The 25,324-nt window shown below is 50.2% G+C and overlaps 14 protein-coding genes across 14 annotated transcripts in view; 7 read left to right on the forward strand and 7 right to left on the reverse strand.

Annotated features, from left to right (window-relative positions):
• MCYG_08736 (conserved hypothetical protein) overlaps nucleotides 1–203 on the reverse strand; it is a gene marked incomplete at both ends in the record, with an annotated part of 2,732 nt that extends 2,529 nt beyond the window's left edge. Inside the window, one exon of the mRNA XM_002842550.1 lies at nucleotides 89–203. Within this exon, the coding sequence (XP_002842596.1) occupies nucleotides 89–203 (115 nt within the window). The remainder of the gene's footprint in view (nucleotides 1–88) is intronic.
• Nucleotides 204–945: 742 nt separating this feature from the next.
• MCYG_08737 (uncharacterized protein) lies at nucleotides 946–1,497 on the reverse strand (the record flags this gene model as incomplete). The annotated part of the gene is made up of 1 exon (XM_002842551.1): nucleotides 946–1,497. One exon carries the CDS (start codon nucleotides 1,495–1,497, stop codon nucleotides 946–948), a length of 552 nt encoding a protein of 183 aa, XP_002842597.1.
• Nucleotides 1,498–3,714: 2,217 nt separating this feature from the next.
• On the forward strand, nucleotides 3,715–4,457 carry MCYG_08738 (uncharacterized protein; the record flags this gene model as incomplete). Its single annotated transcript, XM_002842552.1, has 3 exons — nucleotides 3,715–3,779; nucleotides 3,937–4,038; nucleotides 4,214–4,457. 3 exons carry the CDS (start codon nucleotides 3,715–3,717, stop codon nucleotides 4,455–4,457), a joined length of 411 nt encoding a protein of 136 aa, XP_002842598.1.
• A 1,260-nt stretch (nucleotides 4,458–5,717) lies between these two features.
• On the forward strand, nucleotides 5,718–8,621 carry MCYG_08739 (glycoprotein X; the record flags this gene model as incomplete). The annotated part of the gene is made up of 2 exons (XM_002842553.1): nucleotides 5,718–5,993; nucleotides 6,072–8,621. The coding sequence occupies 2 exons, from the start codon at nucleotides 5,718–5,720 to the stop codon at nucleotides 8,619–8,621; spliced, it is 2,826 nt and encodes a 941-aa protein (XP_002842599.1).
• Nucleotides 8,622–9,074: 453 nt separating this feature from the next.
• Nucleotides 9,075–9,515, reverse strand: MCYG_08740 (uncharacterized protein; the record flags this gene model as incomplete). The annotated part of the gene is made up of 3 exons (XM_002842554.1): nucleotides 9,075–9,189; nucleotides 9,265–9,320; nucleotides 9,378–9,515. The coding sequence occupies 3 exons, from the start codon at nucleotides 9,513–9,515 to the stop codon at nucleotides 9,075–9,077; spliced, it is 309 nt and encodes a 102-aa protein (XP_002842600.1).
• Nucleotides 9,516–10,728: 1,213 nt separating this feature from the next.
• On the reverse strand, nucleotides 10,729–12,378 carry MCYG_08741 (conserved hypothetical protein; the record flags this gene model as incomplete). The annotated part of the gene is made up of 1 exon (XM_002842555.1): nucleotides 10,729–12,378. The coding sequence occupies one exon, from the start codon at nucleotides 12,376–12,378 to the stop codon at nucleotides 10,729–10,731; it is 1,650 nt and encodes a 549-aa protein (XP_002842601.1).
• Nucleotides 12,379–13,455: 1,077 nt separating this feature from the next.
• Nucleotides 13,456–14,291, forward strand: MCYG_08742 (ADP-ribosylation factor 6; the record flags this gene model as incomplete). The annotated part of the gene is made up of 2 exons (XM_002842556.1): nucleotides 13,456–13,504; nucleotides 13,576–14,291. 2 exons carry the CDS (start codon nucleotides 13,456–13,458, stop codon nucleotides 14,289–14,291), a joined length of 765 nt encoding a protein of 254 aa, XP_002842602.1.
• A 239-nt stretch (nucleotides 14,292–14,530) lies between these two features.
• MCYG_08743 (phosphatidylinositol:UDP-GlcNAc transferase subunit PIG-A) lies at nucleotides 14,531–16,303 on the reverse strand (the record flags this gene model as incomplete). Its single annotated transcript, XM_002842557.1, has 6 exons — nucleotides 14,531–15,428; nucleotides 15,477–15,569; nucleotides 15,629–16,017; nucleotides 16,104–16,138; nucleotides 16,198–16,229; nucleotides 16,287–16,303. 6 exons carry the CDS (start codon nucleotides 16,301–16,303, stop codon nucleotides 14,531–14,533), a joined length of 1,464 nt encoding a protein of 487 aa, XP_002842603.1.
• A 122-nt stretch (nucleotides 16,304–16,425) lies between these two features.
• On the forward strand, nucleotides 16,426–19,096 carry MCYG_08744 (ATP-dependent RNA helicase dbp6; the record flags this gene model as incomplete). The annotated part of the gene is made up of 2 exons (XM_002842558.1): nucleotides 16,426–16,473; nucleotides 16,634–19,096. 2 exons carry the CDS (start codon nucleotides 16,426–16,428, stop codon nucleotides 19,094–19,096), a joined length of 2,511 nt encoding a protein of 836 aa, XP_002842604.1.
• A 126-nt stretch (nucleotides 19,097–19,222) lies between these two features.
• MCYG_08745 (pre-mRNA-splicing factor 18) lies at nucleotides 19,223–20,356 on the reverse strand (the record flags this gene model as incomplete). Its single annotated transcript, XM_002842559.1, has 2 exons — nucleotides 19,223–19,418; nucleotides 19,488–20,356. The coding sequence occupies 2 exons, from the start codon at nucleotides 20,354–20,356 to the stop codon at nucleotides 19,223–19,225; spliced, it is 1,065 nt and encodes a 354-aa protein (XP_002842605.1).
• A 465-nt stretch (nucleotides 20,357–20,821) lies between these two features.
• On the forward strand, nucleotides 20,822–21,634 carry MCYG_08746 (conserved hypothetical protein; the record flags this gene model as incomplete). Its single annotated transcript, XM_002842560.1, has 1 exon — nucleotides 20,822–21,634. The coding sequence occupies one exon, from the start codon at nucleotides 20,822–20,824 to the stop codon at nucleotides 21,632–21,634; it is 813 nt and encodes a 270-aa protein (XP_002842606.1).
• Nucleotides 21,635–22,063: 429 nt separating this feature from the next.
• Nucleotides 22,064–22,511, reverse strand: MCYG_08747 (NADH:ubiquinone oxidoreductase 6.6kD subunit; the record flags this gene model as incomplete). Its single annotated transcript, XM_002842561.1, has 4 exons — nucleotides 22,064–22,117; nucleotides 22,197–22,312; nucleotides 22,410–22,445; nucleotides 22,496–22,511. The coding sequence occupies 4 exons, from the start codon at nucleotides 22,509–22,511 to the stop codon at nucleotides 22,064–22,066; spliced, it is 222 nt and encodes a 73-aa protein (XP_002842607.1).
• Nucleotides 22,512–22,711: 200 nt separating this feature from the next.
• Nucleotides 22,712–24,375, forward strand: MCYG_08748 (NOL1/NOP2/Sun domain family protein; the record flags this gene model as incomplete). The annotated part of the gene is made up of 2 exons (XM_002842562.1): nucleotides 22,712–22,906; nucleotides 22,954–24,375. 2 exons carry the CDS (start codon nucleotides 22,712–22,714, stop codon nucleotides 24,373–24,375), a joined length of 1,617 nt encoding a protein of 538 aa, XP_002842608.1.
• A 297-nt stretch (nucleotides 24,376–24,672) lies between these two features.
• MCYG_08749 (conserved hypothetical protein) lies at nucleotides 24,673–25,248 on the forward strand (the record flags this gene model as incomplete). The annotated part of the gene is made up of 1 exon (XM_002842563.1): nucleotides 24,673–25,248. One exon carries the CDS (start codon nucleotides 24,673–24,675, stop codon nucleotides 25,246–25,248), a length of 576 nt encoding a protein of 191 aa, XP_002842609.1.
• Nucleotides 25,249–25,324: the final 76 nt, after the last annotated feature.

Here is a 25,324-nt window from a genome sequence, read left to right on the forward strand (position 1 = left end):
TAGACGGTATCGCGGATGACACCAGCTACAGATAACTGAAATCAGCATATTTTATATAGATCCAATATATGAAAGAAATAGAACATACCGCGAAACCTATACCAGTTACAGAAGTTGACATCCGTCTGTACCAGGTCACCCTGAGAGTTGGCCATGGAGATGAAGGCCAGGCCGAGGCCTACGACGGCCTTGAAGGTCTTCATTTTGGTTGTCGTCTGCGAGTAAAGCAGAGAGAAAGATAGGCCGGGGACAGTGGCGTCAAAGTCGATCGCTTAGCAGTGATGCAAAGATGCAGGTCCAATACTTTATTAGCCTAGAAGCATCTCTCTCCCATGGCTAGATCTTAAGACTAATATTGCGTTTTTCGGTGGTGTCTGCACTTGTTAACTGATGGCCCTGCTTCAGAGACGTAGAAAAGATGTAGTGATGCGTGCTCAAAGCTAGGTCGTCTAGCCAAAGGTGATATCTTCCACTAGAGTGTAACCAGGGCGACTTTTGAGTCCTTCGATGACGATGTCCTCTACTCCGTAACTATCGCTGACGATGTTACTGCTATCCAAGGAGTTGTAGGCTTTGAGCCAGATGAGGCTGATATCAGCTTGCGATTCAATCAGTGAAAGGGAACTCTAATTCACCTTCACAGGTCGAAAATAATAATCGTGGAGATAAAAAAAAAGTAAAGGTGAGCAGAATGATTCATCAGCCAGCTAGTGTTGATAGAAGAGAGAGAAGAGAAAAAGGAATAAACCGGACAGTGGATCAAATGGCAGAGAAAGGGAGGGAACCAAACGATTTGGTGGGACAGAGTAATACATAGTAAGGGGAGAGGATAAAAAGCCCCCCATTGTCCAGACAAAATCCCAGCTGAAAGCCGTTCAAAAGAGAAGAAAATAAGGAAGGTAAAAAAGAAAAAAAAAAAGGAAAAAGGAAAAATCGACAGGGGGGCTAGGGCGTTGGTCGTTGGTTGCTGTCCAGGCTGGCGAATGATAGGCTTGCATCTATGTATATAGGTAAGTTCATAATATACATGCATGCCCAGGGCCGCAGGATGCAAGAAGACGACACAGAGAGGCCAAAGAGAGAATAACATGCCAAGTAGGGAGCCTTCATTGGAGATGTTCCTTTAGATGTTCTGATATCTGCCTGATTGAGAGCCTTCGTCTTGGTCCCGTTATCCGTTTGCCTGTGAAGTGAGGACATATGGATAATGTTATATTCCAACGAATGGGCCTTCTGCGGACTCTGCCCAAGGCCAACTTCTTCCAGGGATTCCGTATTATGTGCATGAAGTAGTACGGAGTACTCCGTACTCCGTAGTATCCTCGACTCCTCGGTGAGTGTTGCATGATTCCTCGCTGGCCGACTGAATCCCTTCCTGGCAGGAAGAAAAGGGAAAAAAGGTAGCTTGGACTCTTCTTTCTTGACCATGCTATGCCGCTCGTTTGTTCCTCGGTGCTCTCTTACCCCTGCTGGATGTTGCTGTTGTTTGTCCGACATCGACTTTGCAAGGGGGATCCCTGACGCCGCCACTTTTAGCGCGTCTCTGTATTTTTTTTTTTGTGACAGTTGGACAGTTATAGAATGGTAATTTATCCCATTTCCCATCTTCTCTCATACGGAGAATTCCTTTTTTCTTCTTTTTGTTTTCTTCTTTGTTGTGGTTAGACAGTGTGCGATCTCCTCTCCGGATGCGGCTTTGGTGGTTGATGTGGTTCGCTTGCCAGTTTCTACGCAAACTCGGATCGTTGCTCAGGGGCTTCTTTTTGTTTACATAGTAGTTATTGCCCGTCTGGCTCTCCTCGAGTGATCGAGGCCAGGACGACTTTTATCCCTGAATATGAGCGGGAAAAGAGTGGCTGGGAGGAGATGCAACATCGAGCGGCGTGACGTCGTATCATGTCCTTGGATGTGCATACATGGCTAGGGTGAATACAAATGCGGGCAGGGTCTGCACATACGGAGTACCGTGTATAATGTTCTTCTGCTCGGGGTCAACATTCCATGCATGATGCCCTTCTTGTCGCGCGGGGAGGAGATCCAATCTGGGAAGACAGCCGAACAGTCTGCTCTTGATTCTTTACTTATGTAGGTACAGATAACAGAAAGGCGAGCCAAGTCTGCAGGGCTCTTCGCATGGACGACCCCGAGTAGATTTCCCATAGACACTATGTACGGAGCACTACGTAAGTAGGTAGTTACCGAGAAGCCCTGCTTCTCCAGGGTGAATACCTTATATACTGAGAGTCAACCCTTGTATATCTTACTATAGGAGTGGAATTGATGTCCGTAAAGGGCAGCTATCATTCCATGGTTATGGAGATCCGTACTTATGTATGTAGATAGATGCCCTGGTCTGCTTAGAAAAGGTATACGGGATAAAGCAAGGGTCTCTACAAGTCCAGGATTGAATCATGCATCCGTTCCAGTTTCCAAAACGATAATATCAGAGGGTAACGAATATGGTATATTCCATCAACGTATTTACTCTGTTTGGGGCCCATCTCAGGAACTAACTACTACATACATACATAGTACGTACTCCGTACAGGTAACAGCTTGCAGGGATTTGGGCTAATGCTCAGGAAAAGGCCAACATCATGAAGACACGTGCGGACAGTTAGATCAGTTACTGTCCGAAGGATACCAGAAGTCAGCTTCATGTTGGGCGGCTGAGTTTGTTTGTCTCTGATCCTTCACGCAGCCTTATCTTGACTTGCTGGTGCCACCGTCTTTTCAGCCTCGTTGACTTGGTTACAACCACTGGTAATTGTTATAATGCACGCTCTTGAGGGGCTCAGGCGCAGGAAGAGGGACACTTCAGTGGGCTTCGTTGCCTCGGATACACAGTTCCCTAGGAAAGTTCGCCATATACATAATAGTAGTATATATATATCCCTACACATATAACTAGCTGCCTGGCGGACCAGGGACCAGGCCATATCCCCAGAAGGAAAAAAAAAAGAGTTAGATCAGCAGCTGCTTGCCCTCGTTCATCTCGTGCCTGAGCAGCCCCAAGAATTTCGATTACTATTGCTCATCGTATCATTGCTTCCCTGGAAGGCGGGGCATATCAGCGGTCCCATGCATTTCTGTTCTTCGTCCGATGCATGTCAAGTCAATAGTGCGCATTTTCTTCTGGTGGAGTCTCCGCTCTGCAGGCAGACCTTGCTCTCTATCCCAGCCTGTGGGGAGAGAGCTTAAGCCCGGCCCAAAGCGCATCAAGAGAAAGAGAGAGAGAGATCTTTGGCTGGTGTTAAGCGATTTTTTCAAATCATCTCTTCCTTCTTTCCACTGCTTGCTGGTGGATACATCTTAACAACTGTCTCCGAAGTCAAGACTTTTTCCCCGAGCCTATAGTTATTAATAGAGCATACTTAGACATTGCGAATGCCACAGCAAAAGTGCACTTGTCTCTAACTTTATAGACAGTTGAGTGAGCCTCATGATGCAATGTCTTTTATAGCTGACATGTTATATTGACCAAGCTTTAGGCACAAGCTACGGCTTCTAAATGGGGATATTAATGTAGGACATGCATAGCCTCCAAGTTCTAGTTCCAGAAGCATACTCTGGTTAATGGTATGGCACTAGCATAGCTCCTAGTAGTCATATCAACTATTGTGAGTGGGACGTGAATCTATCTCCAATCACACAGGATGTATGTTTAAAGAGGTCAACTGTCAACATGTATATTCTTAACGAGTATAAAAGAAGATGGGTTCGGATGAGGGTGAAGACAGTGGTGTTCGGCGGGTGAGACAGATTCCAAGCCTGTTTACGTATGCTTGACTGGATGCATGGCTCGAGAAGCAGCCCAAAGCGATATAATATGCCAATTGTGTTGCATACCATGTATGTAATAGTCTGCCCAGGATATACGACAGAGGCTCCGCCTCTGCTTTGTTTTCTCGTTGGCCTAGGCTTGACTTTCCACAGGCGATGGTGGTGTGGCGTGGTGGTGTTAGTGAGCGCTGGGGGGCCTGGGCATTCAGAGGGCCCCGATTGCCATCTGCAGGCCTCTTTGGCTCTTTGTGCTCTGTTGGTTTTGGGCAGGGTGCTTGAAGCAGGTACAACAAGACTAAGTTGTCCGGTGAGACATGCTCCTCCGTTGTTTTTATCCAGTAACTGTATTCGATTCTTCTGCATGGGTTTGCTCCATCCATCTAACATAGTAAGTACAAATATCGACTCATGCTATCGGGTTGACTGGCAGGGGTGCATGCTGGCGGAAGAATCGTCACACGAAAGTTGCTCATCTCGGAAGCAGGGCAAGGCAGGGCATGCAAAGAACCGCGAGAAGCGTCTTCCGGTCGAGCCTGAGATGGGGATGGAACTATATTATCATCATCCAGAGTGGCTTCTGTGTAAGCGCTAAAGAAGTACCCCATAAAGAAAACGGTGTACTCTGTAACGCTGCTGTTCTTGAAGTGGCTGGAAGTTCGAACGAGAAAGAATAACTACGTGGTCATGTGCCCGCGCGGCTCTTTCGAGGACTTCGACCTTCATCTTTTTTCAACTTCATCTCTATTCAACAATCAATCAACCTCGACTACATAACCAAGGAGTACACTCTATGCGGTTAAGATCGTATGGAATACATCACTTCAATGCTGGTGTGACGATGTCGCTTGGGGCCTGCAACTGCAACCCTGTCGGGCGTCTTCCGCCATCCCATGCCGAGTTTCCCATGGACTATACGGAGCTGCTATTACATATATGTATACATAGTACCATTATTAAAAACACAGGGCCGTATAATACAGTTATTGGTTTACAACTTCCGAAGCAGCGCCCACGATCATCTCTGCATGCTGTCAACTCGTCAACTCGTTATCTCCATACATACGGATTACTCCGTACATATAGTATATCAGTTCTCCATACCCTAGTCTCCATCCGTATGTTAACTACTTTGGGACTAGGAAAATCTGCACGATGCATCCTGCATCCCTCATCCCCATTCCAAAGGAAGACCAGGCAAAGGCCTGCTACGGAAGTGGTTCTCGCTGCAAGAGCCATGTCAGTTTCTTTCTTCACCAGTCGTTCCTTTTTTTGTTTTCTTTTTTTCAAGTTGCCTGAAAAAAAGAAAAACGAAAGAAAAAAAAAGAATACAGAGCAAATAAATGGAAATGTTATATACTAATATGCCATGCAGTCAGCGAGCGGGAGTGACGTTGCATTCAGCTGTTTCTTTCAACCATTATTGGGAAACCTTGGGCCTCACACTTCAGAGATCAAAGCAAAAATGGCGGCGGCGAAGCAGCTAGAGAGAGGCTGCAGCTTCTTAGCCTTGGATCCTTCGTGTTGAGACGGATAACATTCTTCCCCCTCGCGATGACGGGATACCTGAAGCTCCCACTGCTTTGGTTCTGTGATGCGAGTGCGGGTATGGAGCACACACCTGGACCTCTCATACGCAGGCACTTGTTTACCCTGCCCTTTATTTTTTTTTTTTTTCTTTTCTCTCCCTCTTTTCTTCTGTTTTGATAATTACTGGACATATTATTTACAAGGGACCCCTACCTCCCGAGCTCTGCCCAAATAGGTCACGATTCTGACATTCTTATCTACCCTTCTTGCCGCATGCATTTTACTCTTTTCTACGGCTTTTTCTTTTCTATCCCTCCCCAGATACAACGTTGCATAGTAGCAGTCTCTAAGCTTCAATTGCTTAGCCGTGTGGCTGTTCCACAGTCTGTTGTTGAATATCCACCACAATGAGGTTGACTACGTCTGTTCTGCTATGGGCGGCGACGTCAGTACTTCAGGTTGATGCTTCCCAGTCTTACCGTAGCCCTACCGGGCCTGAGGGCTACGGAGCATACCCCCCGAGGTACCCAACTTCGTACACTACTATCACGACGACGAGTACAATCCATAGCTGCCCGCCTCGAACAACAACCATCTTGACCCCATCTCACACCAATGGGTGTGAATACCCGGGCTGTCCAAACAAGCCACCATTTCCTGATCTTCCGCCTTTGATTTGTGAGGTAAGAATAATCATTCATACAAAGCTACGGGCTTTTATGTTATGGTCCGAGAGGCGCATGTCTGACGAGAGAAAATAGATATATTGCAAAGCTAAAGGCTGCACGCTGTGCAATAATGGAGTCTGTCCTAACCAAGGCGGTATCTATAAGCGCCGTGAAGTGATGAAAAATCTCGTTGCCCGTAACTCTGATAGCGTGGAAGGCTACAATTTCCACCCAGATACCACCTGCTGCTGTTGTTGTGAGGGTGGCGGCTGGAAGAAGACCATAACCGTCACCAAAACCAAAACCCAGACTGAGACTCAGACCAAGACCAAAACTGAGACCCAGAACATCACAAAATTTATTACCGAATATGTCACTAAAACAGTACCGTCTCCTACAACGGTTTACAATGAAACTACGATCCATGATTCAACGACAATCTCGACAACTGTCATCCAGCCCACCACCATCTCGACCACAACCACATTAACAACGACAATTACTACAGCAGTGCCAACGTACATCACAACTACCATCTACGGAACAGTGACATCGGTTGTAACTGTTATGGTGCCTACCACGATTACTTCAACCTATGTGTCTACGATGTACACTACGCTACCAGGGACAACTGTCAGTGTTCCGGTTACTATAACGGGACCTACCATAACTGCACCTCCCGTTACCCTGCCTCCAGAAACTCATGTCATTACTTTGCCAGCATCTACTGTTACTAAAGTTATTACTCTGCCTGGAAGCACCGTGACAGAGACAAGCACATTACCTGCCAGCACCATTACCCAGTCTGGAACAACCATCACGCTTCCTGGGAGTACAACAGTCATCACATCCACTATTCCAGCCTCAACAATCACACAGACCTTAACAGAGCCTGGAAAAGTGAGCACATTAACCTTGCCCCCGGAAACTCATGTCACCACTTTGCCGGCATCAACAATTACGAGAGTCACCACCCTTCCTGGAAGCACCATTACCCAGTCTGGAACAACCATCACGCTTCCTGGGAGTACAACAGTGATCACATCCACTATTCCAGCCTCAACAATCACACAGACCTTAACAGAGCCTGGAAAAGCGAGCACATTAACCTTGCCCCCGGAAACTCATGTCACCACTTTGCCGGCATCAACAATTACGAAAGTCACCACCCTTCCTGGAAACACCGTAACAGTGACAAGCACACTACCTGCCAGCACCATTACCAAGTCCGGAACAACGGTCACAATCCCTGCAAGCACAACAGTAATCACAACTACTCTACCGGCCTCTACCGTAACTCAAACGCTGACAGAGCCTGGAAAAGTAACTACAGTCACTAAAACTGGGACCGTTACTACCACAAAGACCACTTTCTCTATATCTCTTTGCCCGACCAGGACGGCTAACCCAACTTATACCCCGTTAGCTCCACTTCCTTCAAACTACATATGGGGCTGTCCTCCAGGACAGCTGTGCAGGCCGAGACGGACCCCAGAAGACGGACAGTGCAACTTCGAAGTCGGCCTCCCAAGCCGCAACTACGTTTGTAGCCCAGATGAGTGTGTCCCTAGCCCTCCACGACACCCCCCACAACATTGGGCTCCCGGTAAAGTTGAAAAGTGGGTTGTTTCTCCCGGCTATTTCAACCTAGACCCGAGAAAGTTCGGACTTACATTCGACATTTTCTCATTTGAAAATGTGACGGCAACACCTGAAGGCTACTTCCGTCGCTCTTTGTCTACCCTTTTCAGACGTGATCAGGAAGTTTTGGCAGACGACTGTTTTGATGAGTGTAATGCAATTACGACAGAGGCAGAAGGTGCAGGGGCATCAAAGGAACTGTGCGAACCGGGATCTCTGTTCAACAGGCTTGTTGCTAGATGTCGAAAGTGCACTGATGACAGGGCTCAAAACAACGGCACACTCTTGACTTTCCACGAAGGCCTCTACCCAGATTTCCAACCATGGCTAGATTTCTGTGCCTCCTTGCCTGCTCCCACAGGGCCTACAACAGTACCAGAGCCTGGAATGACTTCTACTGAATCGTCGTCTACACCATCGACGATGTCCACAGAGACCCATACACCCACAACTTCTATGAGCTCATCCGTTATAACAGAGTCTACCCTCACAACCTCAAGCGTATCTTCCACTGAATCTTCCACTCAATTATCGACCATTGAATCAAGCATGGCTTCCTCGACCGCGTCAGCAACAGATTCGTCGACAACGGAAGCAACTGAGACCACTTCGACAACTGAGCCTACAGAGTCATCAACCGCAGAATCAACCAAGTCAACATCTACTAGTACTCTATCGAGCACTGGAAGCGAGCCACAGTCGACGACGACGGGTGAAACATCTTCGGTTGACAGTTCAACCACCACTCGAGGGGGTGGAAGCGGCTCCCCCACTTCTTCTGGTGGACATTCGTCACAGGGCCCTGTCCCCACTAGCACGGGACATGGTAGTACGTCTATCACCACCATCGGCTCCATCCCTGGTTCGGGGACCGGTGTGCCACCTTCTTCCTCAACTGGCCCAGTCCAGTTCCCTGGAAGCGCCGGATCACTGTCCCCTTCAGCATGGGGTAAGGCCTTGACCTACCTCTCAGGGTTGGTATTACTTGTTGCATTTATATAATCCGATAACCTGACGAATTAAGTACTCGTAAGGTTTATATAACTCCTCATCGCCTTCCCCTTACAACTGGCTGCAGGAATAACTAATGTCCAACTCACGCCTAATATTGTCATCATTACGACATGCTTTTTTTTTTTATCTTTTTTTCTTACCTTGTAATGGATTGGAAATGAAATGTGATAGGACGCCTTAAAACGGCTAGGGCCTGTGGTCATAATGCCACTACACTTAACGGTCGTCCATATTTATAAATCTAATGAATTGGAATCTACTATACATAATGAACATCAATTGCCTCGTTGATCAAAGCTATATTTGATGCAGAATAGAATACTTAGCTAAGATAATGTTTGGTAGCGTCGGGTTAAATATGAACAGCTGAAGCCTAGATCTTTCTACTCAGTACTAGATGTTCACCATGAAGATTATAAATAGTTTATCCTCCAGCTCCTACTATCCCATCACCTCTATCCCACCTATACCGAGCGTCTGAGTTTGTGACAGACAGAAACCGTATCTCAGAGATCGCGGCACCCACCCTTGCAGGCACAGCAGAACATGTTGCATTCTATAAAAAAAACAAAACAAGGTGTTAAGCCCCGATCCATAAAGCATTAAAGTGCAATAGTGTATGCATGTGCACTTACTTCCATATCCACAGCATGGAGTTCCCTTTGTTCCATCGTTACATAACCAGCGCTGTAGATGCAAGAGTTAGCCACTCAATCCGAAGAACAAGTTAGCTTGACCACTTACTTGACCACTGGACTTGCAACAAGCACTCTCACCTCTGGCTTCTATCATCCCCATGAGGCCTTGGGGAGCGGGACTGAAGGGGGCTGGGTTTGCGAGAACCAACAAGGGGAAGAAGAGCAGTATGGCCGAAATCTTCATCTTCAGGGAGGAGGATGTTATGGATCTTTTCTTGAGATGGTCAGGTTTATATCATCTGTTCCAATATATTGTGGTTGTAATGCTGGGGGGAGGATGCGTCTTTTATATCGTATCTAGTTGTTTAGCAGGATCATATCGATTATACCAGATGCCATTTATTTAACTTGGTGTTTCATCTCCATGAGCTTTCCCTTCAGTAGGCCTAGTTCACGCATATCCTAGTGAATGCGGTTTCGCGCTCTACGGCGGAGAGCAAGTTAGCTATCGCGCGATCAGAATGCTTTCCAGCAACTGGTAACTGGCAATAATCAGATCGACAGTCTCGATAGAGCTCTTGAGATGGAAATATGCTGGCTCCTGATATATGTACATACCCGGTTTGTTTGAACTAGGATCTCCTGCAGCGTGTCCCGCATCTCAAGGTATCAAACTCGATGGCGGAGGCACAGAGTTGTCTCCGTATAGGAGCAAAGGTATGCAGGGACTGGATAGCTCCTCCAATTGATAATAAGCCTTCAATCCGAATGGTATTTGGCCTTTGTCCCTGGAAGTTGAGTATACATGTTATTCACGCAAGCCCCAATCTTTTCTTCAAACTCGATCTAGCTCTTGCATGTAGGCTGTAGGCCGAAGAATGCCCGTGGTTTCCAAGTCTTCCATACAACCCATTTCCCGGCGATACTTATTGATCCAGCGGTCAATACGGTGGAATAGAATTTTTTTTTTTTTGAATATATGAAGCCGTTTGCAGCGTCTTTTGAGGGATTGTGGTGAAATAAAAGTGCCGTTTCATCTGTAAAAATTGGTCAAGAGGCGTATTCATGTATTGTCTTTATATAATTGCCACAATGAACCGTCAATCATGGTGTTTTACGTTGGTTAACCCCTTTTTTTTAGGTCAAAGTGCGACTGTTCGCGGCTGCGGCCGTTTTATTTCTTGATTGATGTTGATCCTGATGGCTTGTACCAACCAGAGGGGGAGACTCGGTCATGGATCGAGTGTGAGACCAGCTATAAAGCCAGGCATGATGTTCAAAGGGAATGGTAAATAAAAATAATGATATATACGAACAGGACGTCCGTTTGTTATTGGTACATAATCAACACCGAGAGCAGTATTTATACGTTGCTAATGCCGTTAGAAAAGGGGGTCCAACGAACAGACATAAAAAAACACTGGAAATGAGACTTTTGATCTTCTTAAGGTATTCATTCACCATGAAAAGAGAAACGTCCACCAAGGCTTCTGCCTTTTGCTTCCAAATCTATCGCTTTTTGGCCCCAGCCTTAGCTCAGGGGAGACCCTGTGCATGCGAAAATCGCCAGGTGCTGTGGGATTGTTATTGTTGTTGTATATACTCATAGGTACATCAGAGGCAGGATTAGCCTTCTGCTCGTGAAGCTGGTCAGTCGCTCTGAGACAGACCCCGACATTGTTAGGTTGATGCTGAGATTGGCGCTGAGCGCTGCGCTCCATCAGCTTCCCTGCCGCATATATACAGCCGCCATAAGCGTACCGGATTAGGGAGTCACTGGTGAGGCTGCCAACTATGAACACATCTTTCGCCACCTCCAAGTTCTGCATCGCTGAGGGCTTGAGGGTATCTTTTGCAATGGACGCATCTTGTGATTCATCAATGCTCGCACCGAGTATCTCACGCTGAAGCTTGTCGTCAAGATACGCCAGCGACCCCTTTCGGCCGACGGCATAAGATAGACCGGAAACACGACGTTCAAGAGTAGATCCGTCACTGCGTCTGAGTATGACGACACCCTCGCCGCCTTTGACTGCTACGCTCACGACAAGAGTGTTTGGTAAGGGCTCGTATACGTCGTCCCACTCCCGGCTCTTGAGAAAGGGGGACGAGAGGGGTGCCCGATTTCTTCCGTTGGCTTTGGAGGCAGTGAACTTTGACAGTGTGCTACGTTTCATGAGCTTATATATTCCGGCGTACTCGGGGTAAGCTTGCTGGTGGCAGCTCCGGAGTGGGGACGGGCTTGTTTCTGGCTCCCACTTGAAGATATGGATGATCTTCTGGTCCCTCTGCGCGGATATGATTACATCGGCGGCGGAGAAGCCAGAGCCTATGACAAGGAGAGGCGCCCTCTCTCTTGCAGGCACGCTTGGCTGGGCTGGAAGGGCGAGCAACGGCTGAAGCAGGGGCCTGGCAGGCTTCACTTCGGTGAATATCCCCGATGCTAGAACGAGGTGTTTGCAATGGATACGGTGGGAACCGATGCAGAAGCCGTGCTGAGTTCGCGACACATCGGATACAAGCTGTCCGGTTCGAATAGACTCCGCGATGCCAACGGCAGCCGGGTATGCGGCCAAGTATTCTGCTATACCACGCCTGGACGGCCGGGTATAAGACGGCAGGTGGGAGCCGTGGGTGGCGTGGTGGTGATCGTAGTAGCTGTAGCCGGGCAACGAAAGCATGCCGGCGTAACTGAGCGACTGGATGTCCCAGGTGGTCCCAGGCGGACACTCGGTCCACTGGCCACCGGGCTGCGGTGCGTCGCCGAGAGCGAGATGAGGGACGGCACGCCGAGGATCGTGGCGCCAGGAGATACAGGAGGCCGCCTCGCGGTCGTCCGTCTCACCAAACGGGCGTACGAGTGCGTCAATCAGCGAGTTGATAGGGAGGGATTGGGTAGAATAGGAGAAGCGTGATGCCTCAAAATGGTTGGTCAGCCAGGCAACGTCGAGCTGGAGAAGCTCCGTTGCATCCTTTAGCTTCGCATGGAGGATCGGATCAGGGTGAGGCGAGTCGAGGTTGTAGTAGGGAACGTTGCCATGTAGGATAAAGGAAAGAATCATAGCAGACGGCCCGTTGCCTGGTGGGGGGTTGTTATTCTTTAGCATGAGCTCCGATACTGCTTTGATCAAATCAGAGGGTCAGCACTCACCGACTATGACTGCGTCAACAAATGACGAGTCGGACGGTTGGCCTTCCATCAGGGCCGGATTCAGGCTGTCAGAGAGGAGAAGAGGTGTGTTGGCTAGGGCAGGATGGTGGTGGTATATATATCAACATGGGGCCAGTCGAGCCACCCACATTCTCTCCCTCGGTATTCCGCAAAAGGGGCAAACAGTATATATAACCGTATATAACTATCGACGAGCATAAGGGAAGCAATAACTTGGTTCGTCCGTCCGCTCGTGCTGGCGCCCACCGATACAGATGTTGTACACTTGGTAGATATATCACTGCCGTCAACGCAGCCCACGAAGATGACTGACACCGGCTCCAATGGACTCGAGACAACCGAAGAATCCTGCATCACTGCCCCGTCTCTCTGATTATAAATACACACACACACAGAGAGAGAGAGCGTGTGTGAAAGGGAAACCTGCGATGGTTCTTCTTCCTCCGGCTCCCCCCTACCAGCAACCGGGAAGTAAAAAAAAAAAAAAATTAAAGCCCTGCGCCGAGGGGCAAATCCGACTGCTGACAAATTGACCGGCTTGGATGGATTTCTCTAGCCATTTTATCCGTGTTTTTATTTATATTGTCTATCTCTCAGCGGGTTAATGTTAGCATGGCTGAAGGATCTTGGGGGGTTGATGGGAGTTCTTTGAAGCCCACCGGGTGGCCATCCAGGCAGCCAGAGAGAGATAGACACAGTAGAAGCTAGAAGCTCTTCTCGAGAGATACAGACAGCGTCTAGACGGGTTGATGAAGTCGTGTAGTCGCGTGGTTGTTGGTCTTTTTGCTTGTAGTTGAAGTTGATGAAGTTGATGAAAATCGCAACATCTCGAATATCGACCAAAAAAAAAAAAAAAAAAAAAAAAAACCACCAACAGGGAGAAACAGTGACAAGCATATAGAAACAACGACGCATAGTGAGAGGCTATGATATCTTGACCGTACTGACTGGACTCTGGAAATAATCACGTTGCTAACGTCCAACGGCATGTTCGTGGAGGTTGTCGCCCGCAATGTACCATCTCGCAAAGTCGCTGTATCAGTACGTAACAAGCAAAGAAGGTCGGTTATATTGACTGCTGTTGACTATCGTTGCAAGGAGAACTTTCTGGCTGACTGTATGTGAACGATAGAATACTCCATCCTGCTGCTCGGCCTCGATAACGCTGGCAAGACGACGCTTCTCTCGCAGATAAAGGCGCTCTTCATCCCGGCCGCAGACGGGCAGACCCAGCAGGTCCCTGCAAAGACGGTGCCTACTGTGGGCCAGAATGTCTCTACAATCTCGCTGCCGGACATGTACCTGAAGATATGGGACATTGGCGGGCAGATATCAATGCGCGGCCTCTGGCAGAGCTACTACTCCAGCTGCCATGCCATCGTCTTCGTCGTCGACAGCGCCGATGTGGGCGACGACCCGGATGTCTCTGACCTCAGCCCGTCGTCTACCCTGGGCGGAGACGGAGTAGAGCCTGCTGGCAGTGAAGGGGACGACAGTGGTGGCGCGCTGGCGGGACGGATAGAGACTATTGACCGAGCTGCTGGCCGGTTTGGCCGGCTAGACGAGTGCCGCCAGGTTCTCGAGTCCGTCCTTCGACACGCTGACACGGCTGGTGTGCCCATCCTCGTCCTCGCCAACAAGCAGGACAGAGAGGACTGCGTCGAGGTTGTCCGGATCAAGGAGGGCCTCGTCCGCAAGGTCTTCGAGGGACAGGAAGGGGGCGGCGTGCGAGACAGCAGAGTGCTCCCCGTCAGTGCCTTGACGGGCGCCGGTGTCCAGGAGGCCGTCGACTGGATCAGGAGCCGAGTAAAGTGGAATAAAGAGGGCAGGCCGCCGGTCATGAGATAAGACCTGTCAGGCCAGAATACTCGTATCTGGGATGGTGAATTTGACTGCATATACCCAGCGCTCTGTTTTATCTATCTTGACTTTATTATCATCATTATTCTTTATATTTTAAATATATATATATATATTCGCTGAATTCAATATGTTCCATATACTCCCTTATGACAAGATGAAACAGGGTATCACTATAAAAGTCGTTGGACATCATTAAAAAAGAAAAAGCTATACACTTCAGCTACTCATATCATCTCCTGCCAGGTTTCATTGCGTCTCGAGTGCCTGGAACTGCTCATAGAACGGCGAGGATCAAGAAGCTGGTTGCCTTCGCCGACCGGTTTCTTCGGCCAGTCCCTCGCAATGTCGATGCCGCTGCGAGGCATCCACAGCTCAAGGAAGACGTATAGCAAAAAGTCGATGACGACACAGAGGCAGAACAGCTTCCCGGCCCAGATACCGCAGCCATAGTACCGCTTCAGCCGGTCGATCAGCGCAAAGCTGTGTTCCCGTCTGCGGGACCCGGTCCAGCTCTCCTTGGGGCAATTGCCGTAGAATTCTTCCTCGCTGATGGCACCGCAGATTCCATCGTAGACACGCTCTGTGCGCCGCGCGACGTCTGTCCACGAATACATCATCCGCACCTGATCGTGGAACCTCTCGGTGCGCACCTTGTTCGAACGCAGAGCAGCAATGGCCTTCCCCGTCGCCTGCACGAGATCGTCCTCTTCCGGCTTCGCAAAAGTTGTCATATGCTGCGGGAGAACCTCGGGGATGCCGCCCACGCGGGTGCAAACGATATAGAGTCCGCAGCTGGCTGCCTCAACTATGACGGTGCCAAAGGCCTCTGTCAGGCTGGGATGGAGGTATATATGACCCTTGACCATCACATCGCGCACATCTTCGTGCTTGATCGGACCCAGCAGCTCTACTTTATCCTGAAGCACTTTTCTCTCCAACATCTGCTCCAGGTCGATGGCCTTTGGCCCCGACCCGCCGATGATAAAACGCACGTTCTTGTTGAGCGCAAGAATTCTGGGTATGGCTGCTATCAGCAGGTCTGTTCCTTTGTTGTAGAACAGGCGTGATATCACCACTATAGTGATCGTATCGTCCGGCCCCAGCAGCCGCGGCCCTGGCATCCTGTGTGGTAAGGACCGGTTTAAAGAACTATTCACCGACCCAGCGTACGACGGCGGCCGGAAGTTTTCTGCCACCAGTGCGTTGGGGATTACGGAGACCATCATGGGGTCGAGTGACGCTCTCAGCACGGTGTTTTCCTTGCTACAGGCCGCTTATTAGCCCATCTGGAAAGTAGGCAGATAAAGATAATTCTCTCTTACCAGGTATGGCTGACGCATATGACGTGGTCCACATCGCTTAAGGTGAATTTGAGTAGCTTGTTTGTGAGGATCGAGCTGGCGTCTGCAAATCCAAACAGGGAGTGGTCGGTGAAGACGGTACGGAGTCCCATTGTTCGGGCGTGGAGGATGGCTTCATGACAGAAACAGCTCAAGCTGCCGTGCCCATGCACAACCTCTATCTGCTCACGAATCATAATGTTCCTGAAGATGGGGAAGAAGGAAAAGACGGTTGGCATGGCAGATTCGCGGTAAATGACGAAGAAGGGGACATGGTAGACCTTGAGACCGTTCGTCAGATAACGCACACCGGTCCGGCCTTTGTACGCATGCGTCACGATTATCACTTTGTGTCCGCGATCAATGAGTTTCTACATCTCTCCAGGTTCATTAGACATAATACTGGTTCAATGGTGAGGTTTGTTGCATGGCTGCGGATTCCAAGCTCCCAACTCACCGAGGACACTTGATATATATGGCTTTCCACTCCGCCTACCAGTCTCGTTAGTTTATGAAACCAACTTGAATCTCTCAACTTCCAATGGCCATACCCGGCTGAGGGAAGAAAAAGTCGCTTATCATCCTGCCATCTAGTCAGCATCCGTGTACGCTTGAAGGTATAGCGAATTCACAAACGCACGCAATATTATACGGCATCTTGCAGACAGAGAAAGCCCACGGAGTGCGAGACCCATGTGAAAGGGCCTATCCGTGCTTATAAACAGTGTCATGAAGCCCAACGGCGCCTTTTCAATTCATTCTCCTTAAGTTCTTCTATAATGTTTCCAATCTTGGGCTTTTTGGATGTTTTTGATTTGAGTCACGTGGTATAAATTACGTGATATACTTGAGGCTAAAAAGCAGGAAAAGAAAAAGAAAAAATCCAGACAACGGAGAGAGAAAAGGATGAGAAAGAGAGCGTTAGCTCCAAGGTAGCCCATTGTCAGCGGGCGTGATCCTCTGCGGCTTCCACTATTATAGGAGGAGATGGCAGATATCGCCAACCACAGCCGTGCGTCGCACCGAACTGAAGATTCATCGACAGTGAGCCGCAAACGGAAGCGCAATGAAGGCAGCTCGGATAGGTCGCAGAGTGCCCAAAATAATAGCAAGAAGAAGAGTTCTGCTGCCAGTTCGTCTCGGGAAAGGCCAGCAGGCGGCTCGTCCAGCTCAAAGGCAGATTTCGAAGCCCAAGCGCAGCTCGACGGGCTTGTCCAGGGTACAAGTCCTGCGGAGGGTGAGGCAGCGCCGGGGATGGAATACAAGCCTGATGGGAGAAAAACGAAGAAAGGCAGTAGAGACGTGGCAGGCGGATCTGATCAGCCGTCTCGAAGGGATGAAGTTCGAAGAACAACATCCGAGCGGGAGTCCGGCGATTCAAGCATCAAACGAAAAGTGACCACAAGGAAAAAGGAGAAAGGGAGTCCTGCCATACCAGCCACCAACGGCGCCGATGGAGAGACTACAAGGCATAAGAAGATCATGTCAAAGTATGAGAAGTCGAAACGGAGCGTAACCGGCCATGCTTTACCTAACTTAAAGGAAAATAAGGCGGAGCCTATAGTAGATGAGATTCATGGTCTGGTGCCATTGCCTCAGCCTGCCCTTGCGCCGACTGAACCGGAGAGACCATCTTATACTACACTTCCTCCATGGCTGGCGGCTCCCTCTACGGCCTCTGCAGGTCATCCCTCAAGCTTCTCAGATTTGGGAATTGGGGACAGTTTGGTTGATGCTCTAAAGGCCAAGGGATTCACAGAGGCATTGCCAGTGCAGTCAGCTGTAATACCCCTACTTTCCAAGAGCTCAACACGATACCCGGGGGATGTTTGTGTCTCAGCTGCCACCGGGTCCGGTAAGACTCTGGCGTACGTCCTCCCCCTTTTCTCAGGCCTGGAGCGTCTCCCCGTTGCGAGGCTGCGGGCAGTGATTATTGTCCCCACAAGAGAGTTGGTGAAGCAGGTTCGTGACGCGTGCGAACTCTGCTCGGGCGGCTCGGGACTTCGAATTGGCACGGCCGTGGGTTCATCTGCTCTCAAGGACGAACAAACCCAGATAATGGAGCAAAATCGGGCGTATAAACCGGATAGCTGGACTAGTGGCGGTAATGGTAGCAACAAGATGACTGCGGAAGAATGGGCGTCTTTCAGCCTGACGGACTACGTCGCTGAAGTGGAGGAATACAGCAAGACCCTGCCCGACCATGTCATCGAGTCGTCGCCCTGTGTTGATATATTAATATGCACTCCGGGGAGACTGGTTGACCACATCCGGTCGACCAAAGGTTTCACATTAGAATCCCTTGAGTGGCTAGTCATCGACGAAGCTGATCGGCTACTCAACGAGAGCTTTCAAGAGTGGGTTGATATAGTTCTTCCCGCATTGGATGGTGTGGAAAAATCTACTTGCAGCGGCCCATTATATCAGCTAACGAAGGGAATAAGCTGCCCTGTAGAGCCTCGATGGCCCCAGAAGGTCGTACTAAGCGCTACTATGACCCGGGATATAACCAAACTCAACTCCCTGAGGCTACAAAATCCAAAGCTGGTGACGGTTGATGCGGCAGAAAAGGGCAACGCTGGATTAACGGGCCAGGATAGTAATTTCGCATTACCCTCCCTACTGGATGAAAGTTCGATACTTGTCGGTGATGGATCTGAGAAACCTCTATATCTCCTTAAGCTGGTAAGGTCATCTATCGGCATGGTAGTCGACCAGAAGGCCGGGACCAAAAACAGACGGATGTCAATCTCCACTTCGTCAAGTGACTCTAGTGACACAACTGATTCATCAGACGATGTCGCCTTATCATCTTCATCCTCATCCTCACCAGGAAATGACTCGTCAGACTCGGATTCGGATTCTCAATCGTCAGTGAGCAGCCATTCATCCACCTCGAACAAACAAAGCACATTCCAACCTTCGGTCCTTATATTCACGAAATCATCAGAGGCTGCATCACGACTCTCACGCCTGCTTACTCTTATACACCCCTATCTTGACGGCAAAATTGGAACTCTCATTAAATCTAACAAATCGAGCACCTCTCGGAGGGCGATATCAGCCTATAAAAGGGGGAAGATACGAATAATCATTGCAACAGACCGTGCTTCTCGTGGCTTGGATCTCCCTCTCCTGGATAATGTCATTAACTATGATGTTCCTAACAGCTTGACTACCTATGTCCACCGAGTTGGCCGTACTGCAAGAGCAGGCCGACCCGGCACTGCATGGACTCTAGTAACTCATAGCGAAGGCAGGTGGTTTAAGAACGAGATCAGCAGGGGCAATGTGAACAGGGCTCCTGGGAAGACAATCAGGCGAGTAGCTCTCAAACTAGACGACAGAGACCGGTCAGAGCTGCAGGAGAGATATGGGAAGGCTCTCAAACAGTTAGAGGCCGAGGTAGCAGGCCAGGGGAAAACGATAGACAAACCAAAGGCTAGCTAGAATTGCCAACAGATGAACTGTTATCGCCTCGATAGAATGTTCTGAGCATATAATACAATTTCCTCTGCAGTCCTACATTCTTGGGTCCTTGCAGGATAGAACTTGATGTAGAAAAAGAAGTAGACATCATCCCATGAGCTGGAGCTGGTCATCCGGCGGCCATCGGACCTGAGCAAAGGTCAGACATCGTTTTATGCTCTGGAGAAACTTGCGCGTAATCTCATCGCTCATGATATGAGCCTGCCCTTTGCCTCCTTCATGGAGCTTCTCCCGAGCAGATCGTTCGTGGATACCAACCATAGTAACGCCAATAGGCCAGGCCCTAGATGCAGAAATGGTCAGTTAAAGACAGGTAGCAGACAGAAGTGAAGCTAACAACAGGCATACGTACGCTTTTCCGATGCTCAAAGTAAGATATCCGTCGTTGGCATCGACATATCGACGGTTTTGGGCATTCCGCACGATGTCGACGACAGGCTCAAGGATGCCATCCTCTATATCTCCATTCTCGAACTTCTTGAACAGAGGACGCATGTTCTCTCGCGACTGCACCATGGCATTGTAAGCCTGTTTCCCCTGGAATGTCTGCTTGACGGCGCTGTCTCGCTGTGCCAGGGCAACCTCCCACTCCCGGAGGACGAGGGTGAAGTATGAAGCCAGCTGCCTGAACAGATACCGTTTCCCTTCCTCGTCCGCCGGCAGTTTGTCTGGAACCTTCATCTCTGACTCGGGCACCAGCTCTAAGGTGGTGGGAATCGGCCCATCAGTGAGCTTCTTCTGAGGGTTGGACGCTTGCTCAACGAGACGTCTGTATCTCTTCAGTCTTCCCCTGTGGCTCTCTCCAAAGACCCGCGCCGGCTCCCCCAGCCCTCGCAGTTTAGCGATCAGCTCGTCGTCGTCCAGGTCTCCACCGGCCTCAGCAGCAGTCTCGTCCTTCTCGCTGCTGGGTTCTTCGGTCAGTCCCAGGCGTTTGCGGCGCTCCCTTTCTCTCTCCTCCTGCTCAGCCTCTCGTCGTGCCTTTGACTCTTCGGCCAGCCGCCTTCGTTTCTCCTCTCGCCGGCGGTTCTGCTCTGCTTCTTCTTCGTCTCGTTTCCGTTTCAGCTTAGCTCGCTCTTCTCGTTCTCGCTGTACTTTCTCATGCTCTGCATTGTAGGCTGCAACACGCGCTGCCTCGATGTCTGACCGTTTGGTGTACTTCTTCTCCGAGGCGTCTGGCTTGGCCTTGGATATCTCCTTGGACATAAGAGAGGCGAAGTCCATGGCGTAGTGTCTGGTATCAGCCCAAATGAAGTGCTTGCTTGTGTATATGTCAACTTGAGTGTTTGGTTGTTGGTGGTCGTTGGTCGTTTTTGGCTGCGGCGAGCTTCTTTTTTTTTTTTTTTCCAGCCATAAGCCATAACTAAACTGCCATGCATTAAAGATCGAAACCAACTCTGCAGACTCGACTTAGTTATGCCTCTAGAGGTCTGATACGCCCTCAGCTGTTACTGATTTACCTCGTATGTATATATAATCCGGCTTCACCGATCGTGGACAGCTGCTAACAGCCCTGCCAGCCTATATCGACCGCGTCGTTCTCTTGTCCCGGCTACATATTAAGAACGACGCTGGTAGCATCGTCGGAAGGGACATAGTATAGTTGCGAGGTTGAATAATTCCGACGAGTGTCTACCACGCTGGCGCAAGGTTGCCGGGCTATAGATACATCAGCCAGATCCTGGAACCATGGCTTCGGTAGATGAAGCCCTCTCGATTGATCGCGAGAAGACGACTCCTTTCCACCTGAAGCTATTCTACCGTCAGAACTCGTTCCATTCACTGTCAGACTTTACTGTTCCTTCTGTGCCGTCTACGCTAGAGACTTCGACTGCCGCCGGCGCTCCGCTTCCCCCCCATCTCCAGATATACACCTGGCAGTCATGCTCCCTCCGTGAGCTTGCGCACCTACTCACGTCGACATTACCGACATTACTTCCTGATCCGGCTGTGGGAACAAGACTGAGCTTCCGGTTAGTCTACCCTGACACAAGAAGCCAGGCTGGGGCCAGACCGGGAGATGGTGGAGACGGGCGTGGAAAATACACAAGCAAGGACATCGGGAGCGTGATTGTGAGGCCCAAGAAAGGTCAGAGTGGCGGTGGTGCCGGCGAAGGCACGAGTGAAGGGATATCACTTGGTGGAGACGAGGCGGATAAGGTGCTGCACGACGCTCGGTTCGTCATAGGCGACTACATTGACTGTGCCATCCTACCACCGCTCGCTGATGGCTCCGTGGCGCCTTCATTGCCGTCTCGAGGACCGCCTAGTTCCTCGATAGGAGGAGGCATGAGAGCCTTTGGAGGAGGACCATTCTCGCGGGACGCCAGCTTTTCATCAAGATCTAGACACGGCCCAGGCTCTTCTGCGAGGAGCGGCGGCATGTCTGGTCCGAACCCGGCAAGCGTCCCCAGCGGAGAGTGGAGGCGCGGTGAGAGAATACCGGATGCTGGCGGGCGTGCCTACGGCCGAGGAGCAAGGGATGGGGGGCGGTCATACTGATCGAAATGCTGTCTATGCTTACTTCTCTAGCAAATGAGGTTATAACGTAACATTCATGCAAGATAATGCGAATTTATGACTACGAATCGACAACATGCGTATCTCTTCAATCACAGGCATGGCAAGGATAATGGCCGGTAGAGTCGCAATGTTAATGACTGGCAGTTGATAACGGTATATATGGAGTGCTTCATCCAAAAGTGGAAGAGGAAGACAAAATTCCCATACTACTCTGGTTGGATATCAATGTTTATGTATTGTACAGACGCGATCCTGCCCAGCACAGGACAGTCGAAAGCTGTTAGATAAAGCTAATGGCAGAACAGTACCGGGACGCTGGACTGGTCTGTTTGCTACCCGCCCGAAAGTACATGCGGGATAACAATGTGCAGATAACCCCGCCGTCACGATGCATGCTCATCAACCGGCTCACCATTCCGCTATTGTGTCGCCTCTTCGTTTCCCTCTGAAGTCATATTTACCCTGCAACCAATATAAGTTAGCCTCGTATTTTCTATATACAATAAGGAACAGTAGCCCAAGCTGTTTCGCAGCCACTCACGTCTGTCTTGTATGCAATATAGCCTATGATCCCGGGAACGACGGCCATGTAGCAGAAGGAGATCCAGGCGGTGCGAGGCGTCCACCTGAAATACTTGTAGCGGTTCTTGTGCGTGTCTGGAGGGAAGGGTCAGCATATATGTCGCAGTAAAACAACCCGCAGGCCAACTTCGAGGTCACTGGAGATGTTCAAGCCGCCGTGGCGAGTGCTCACCATAGTACTTCTGCAGCGCAGGGTCAAGATGAATATCTAGCATTGGGTCAGCCAACTAGTCTCAAAACAGATAGAATATCACTCACTCGACGGGCCGGCCATGGTTTTGCTCTTTGTCTTTGCTCTCGTCGTCTTTCGTCTTTCTTCGTCTCTGACGTCTTGCGGTCGATGTTTTTTTTAATGGTCTTGGCGTCTTTAGACGCTAGAAGCGCATAAGCGGCGGCTAGTTGTTTTGATGCTCTAAAAAATTATATCAAATTGTTATTCTTATTATTATTATCATCATCAAGAATATAAAGGAGATGTCGCTCTACTTTGATGCCGTGTCAGTTCTCAGCGGCCCATCGAACGCTGGCTCTCTCAAGTCGAGAGTGTACAATGGCAAGTGGAAATCTCCTCCGGCTCAGATTTACGCCCTGATAGTCGAGGTCGCAAAGTACAACGCTTGCATCAAGGAGGTTATAGACACAGCGGGCATCCTAGCCCACGAACCAAAGGTCAGCCAGGAGGCCTTATTATCTACGTAGCAGTCACTTTGATATAGAGCAGGAGGGCTAACGTGGTGGAACAAGGTGATGTGAAGCAGCTCACGCCCATCCTGTCGCTTCTTCTCGTACACGACTTTCTGCTCTCGAAGCGAGGCATCGCAGCGCCCTCAAACCACCCTCTGCGTCTGGCTGTTGAGCGCCACAAGTCTCGTCTCAATGCAGAGCTCACAAGGCTGCGGGTTCGTCGAGGATGCGCGTCGAAGGAGGGGCTGAAGAAGCGGCTGCTACAAGACCAACAAGCGGCCCAGGTCTTCTCGCCGAGGTGGATACGCATAAACAATGCGCTCACGACGTTGATGCAGGAGTTAGAGAGCACATTTGCTTCTTATACGGCTGTTGACTCCCTATCTGAGCTTGCTGCGGCTGCGGGCCAGAAGAAATACTGCTTGGATGAACATGTTCCTGACCTCCTGGCCGTCGACCGAGACATCGACATTACTTCTACTCTTTCCTACAAAGAGGGACGGCTTATACTCCAGGACAAGGCATCCTGTTTCCCCGCCTATCTACTCCTTGGCGACCATCCAGGCCGGTGGGAAGGGGACCTCGTCGATGGCTGTGCCGCTCCAGGAAACAAGACTACCCACCTGGCCTCCTTGTTATCTTCTTCAAGGGTCCCACAGAGGAGTCGAGTATTCTCACTGGATGCATCTCCCTCTCGATCCAAGATCCTGCAGGAAATGGTGAAGAAGGCCGGCGTGGGGGAGAGGGTGACGGTCTTGCCGGGACAGGACTTTCTGGCACTGGACCCGGAAGACAGGCGGTTTCGGCAAGTTACTGGCCTCCTGCTGGATCCCAGCTGTTCTGGAAGTGGGATCACTAAGCGTGAGGATGTTCCCCAGCTCATCCTGCCTAAGTCAAAGTCCGAACTTGGGTCTACACGTAGCAGCAAGGGGTCAAAGAACCGGAAGAGAAAGCGAGAAAGCCCCCCAGCTCCCTCTTCCGCCGCCTCTCCGCCGGACGGCGCTGACGAGAGCGCACGCCTAGCCAAACTTGCTAACCTCCAGAGCCAGATCGTCGAGCATGCCTTTGGATTCCCTGCAGCAACCAGGGTCACGTACAGTACCTGCTCGATCCACCAGGAGGAGAATGAAGGCGTCGTTGCGCGCGTGCTGGCATCGTCTGCTGCCCGGCGCCGTGGCTGGAGACTCGAGCCGAGAACGGAGCAGGCAAAGGGACTTCAAAAGTGGCATCACCGTGGCATGCAGTCGCCTCCCAGCGCCTCAGACAGCGGGCCATCACTATCCGCTGAAGAGGCAGAAGCTTGTATTCGTTGTTGGCCTACGGGAGATGAGGGAACGGGGGGCTTCTTTGTAGCTATCTTTGTACGTGATGCAGGAGAAGAAGAGAGGGATGAGAATGAAGAAGAGGAAGAAGGATGTGACGATGAGGCCTGGGAAGGGTTCAGCTCTAGCTAGGATGCTGCTTGTATATTTAATGTCTCTTCCTCCCCTGTTGAAATATATAACAGCCTTGCATGAAGACAATATTTTTCCAGCGTTTACAGAAAACACGAATAAAGTACTGTCAAATATAACAAGTCTCTCTGCTGCCAATTAGTGCGGGCTCGCCTTTTTGAATGGCAGATTCTGACAAGCACTTACGGAGACAACATCTTATATGCTGGCCATCTTCCACGCTCCGGCCAACTTCTATATATCACTACTTTTACATTCTACTATTTATCTCTGCGGCCAGATATCCTCATACCCAAAATGAGTGCAGACGACTCGTTTACTCTCGCGATGCAGCCACCGGGCCCTCGGATCGCTCGAGCTGACCAGCAGCAGCGCAAACACTCCATCTTCCGCGACGGCCTTCATGTCCGGATAGCAGTCTTCGTCGACGAGCAGCGGTGTGCGGCAGAGAACGAAGTCGACGCCGACGACGAGCGTAGCTGGCACTGGGTCGCATACGCTGGTCCAGGTAGAGTGCCAGTAGGCGTTGTGCGTCTTGTCCCGCCTCCCCATGAGGGCCATCAGCATGAAGGTGGAGAAGGAGGGGAAGAAGAAGAAGAGCATGAGAGAAGACCGTTTATCAAGATCGGCCGGCTTGCTGTTCTTCCAGCGTATCGAGGCAAGGGACTCGCGCGGCTGCTGGTCGACACGGCGCTGGGATGGGCGGCGGAGCATGCGGTGGAGGTCGGGGCTGGATGGGACGGCCTGGTGCTGATACATGCGCAGACGGACGTCGAGGCGATGTACGCTCGTCTGGGATTCAAGACCGACGAGAGCATGGGACGGTGGGTGGAAGAAGGCATTCCTCACGTTGGGATGTGGAAGAAGCTGTGAATGTTCTACGGTCTCTTACTGTCTCAACAGCGTCTACGGGGTGGCATAGATTTAGAGGCTAAACGGAAAGATTGCT

This window comes from Microsporum canis, genomic scaffold (genome assembly GCF_000151145.1).
Source record: "Microsporum canis CBS 113480 supercont1.10 genomic scaffold, whole genome shotgun sequence".
Lineage (NCBI taxonomy): Eukaryota > Fungi > Ascomycota > Eurotiomycetes > Onygenales > Arthrodermataceae > Microsporum > Microsporum canis.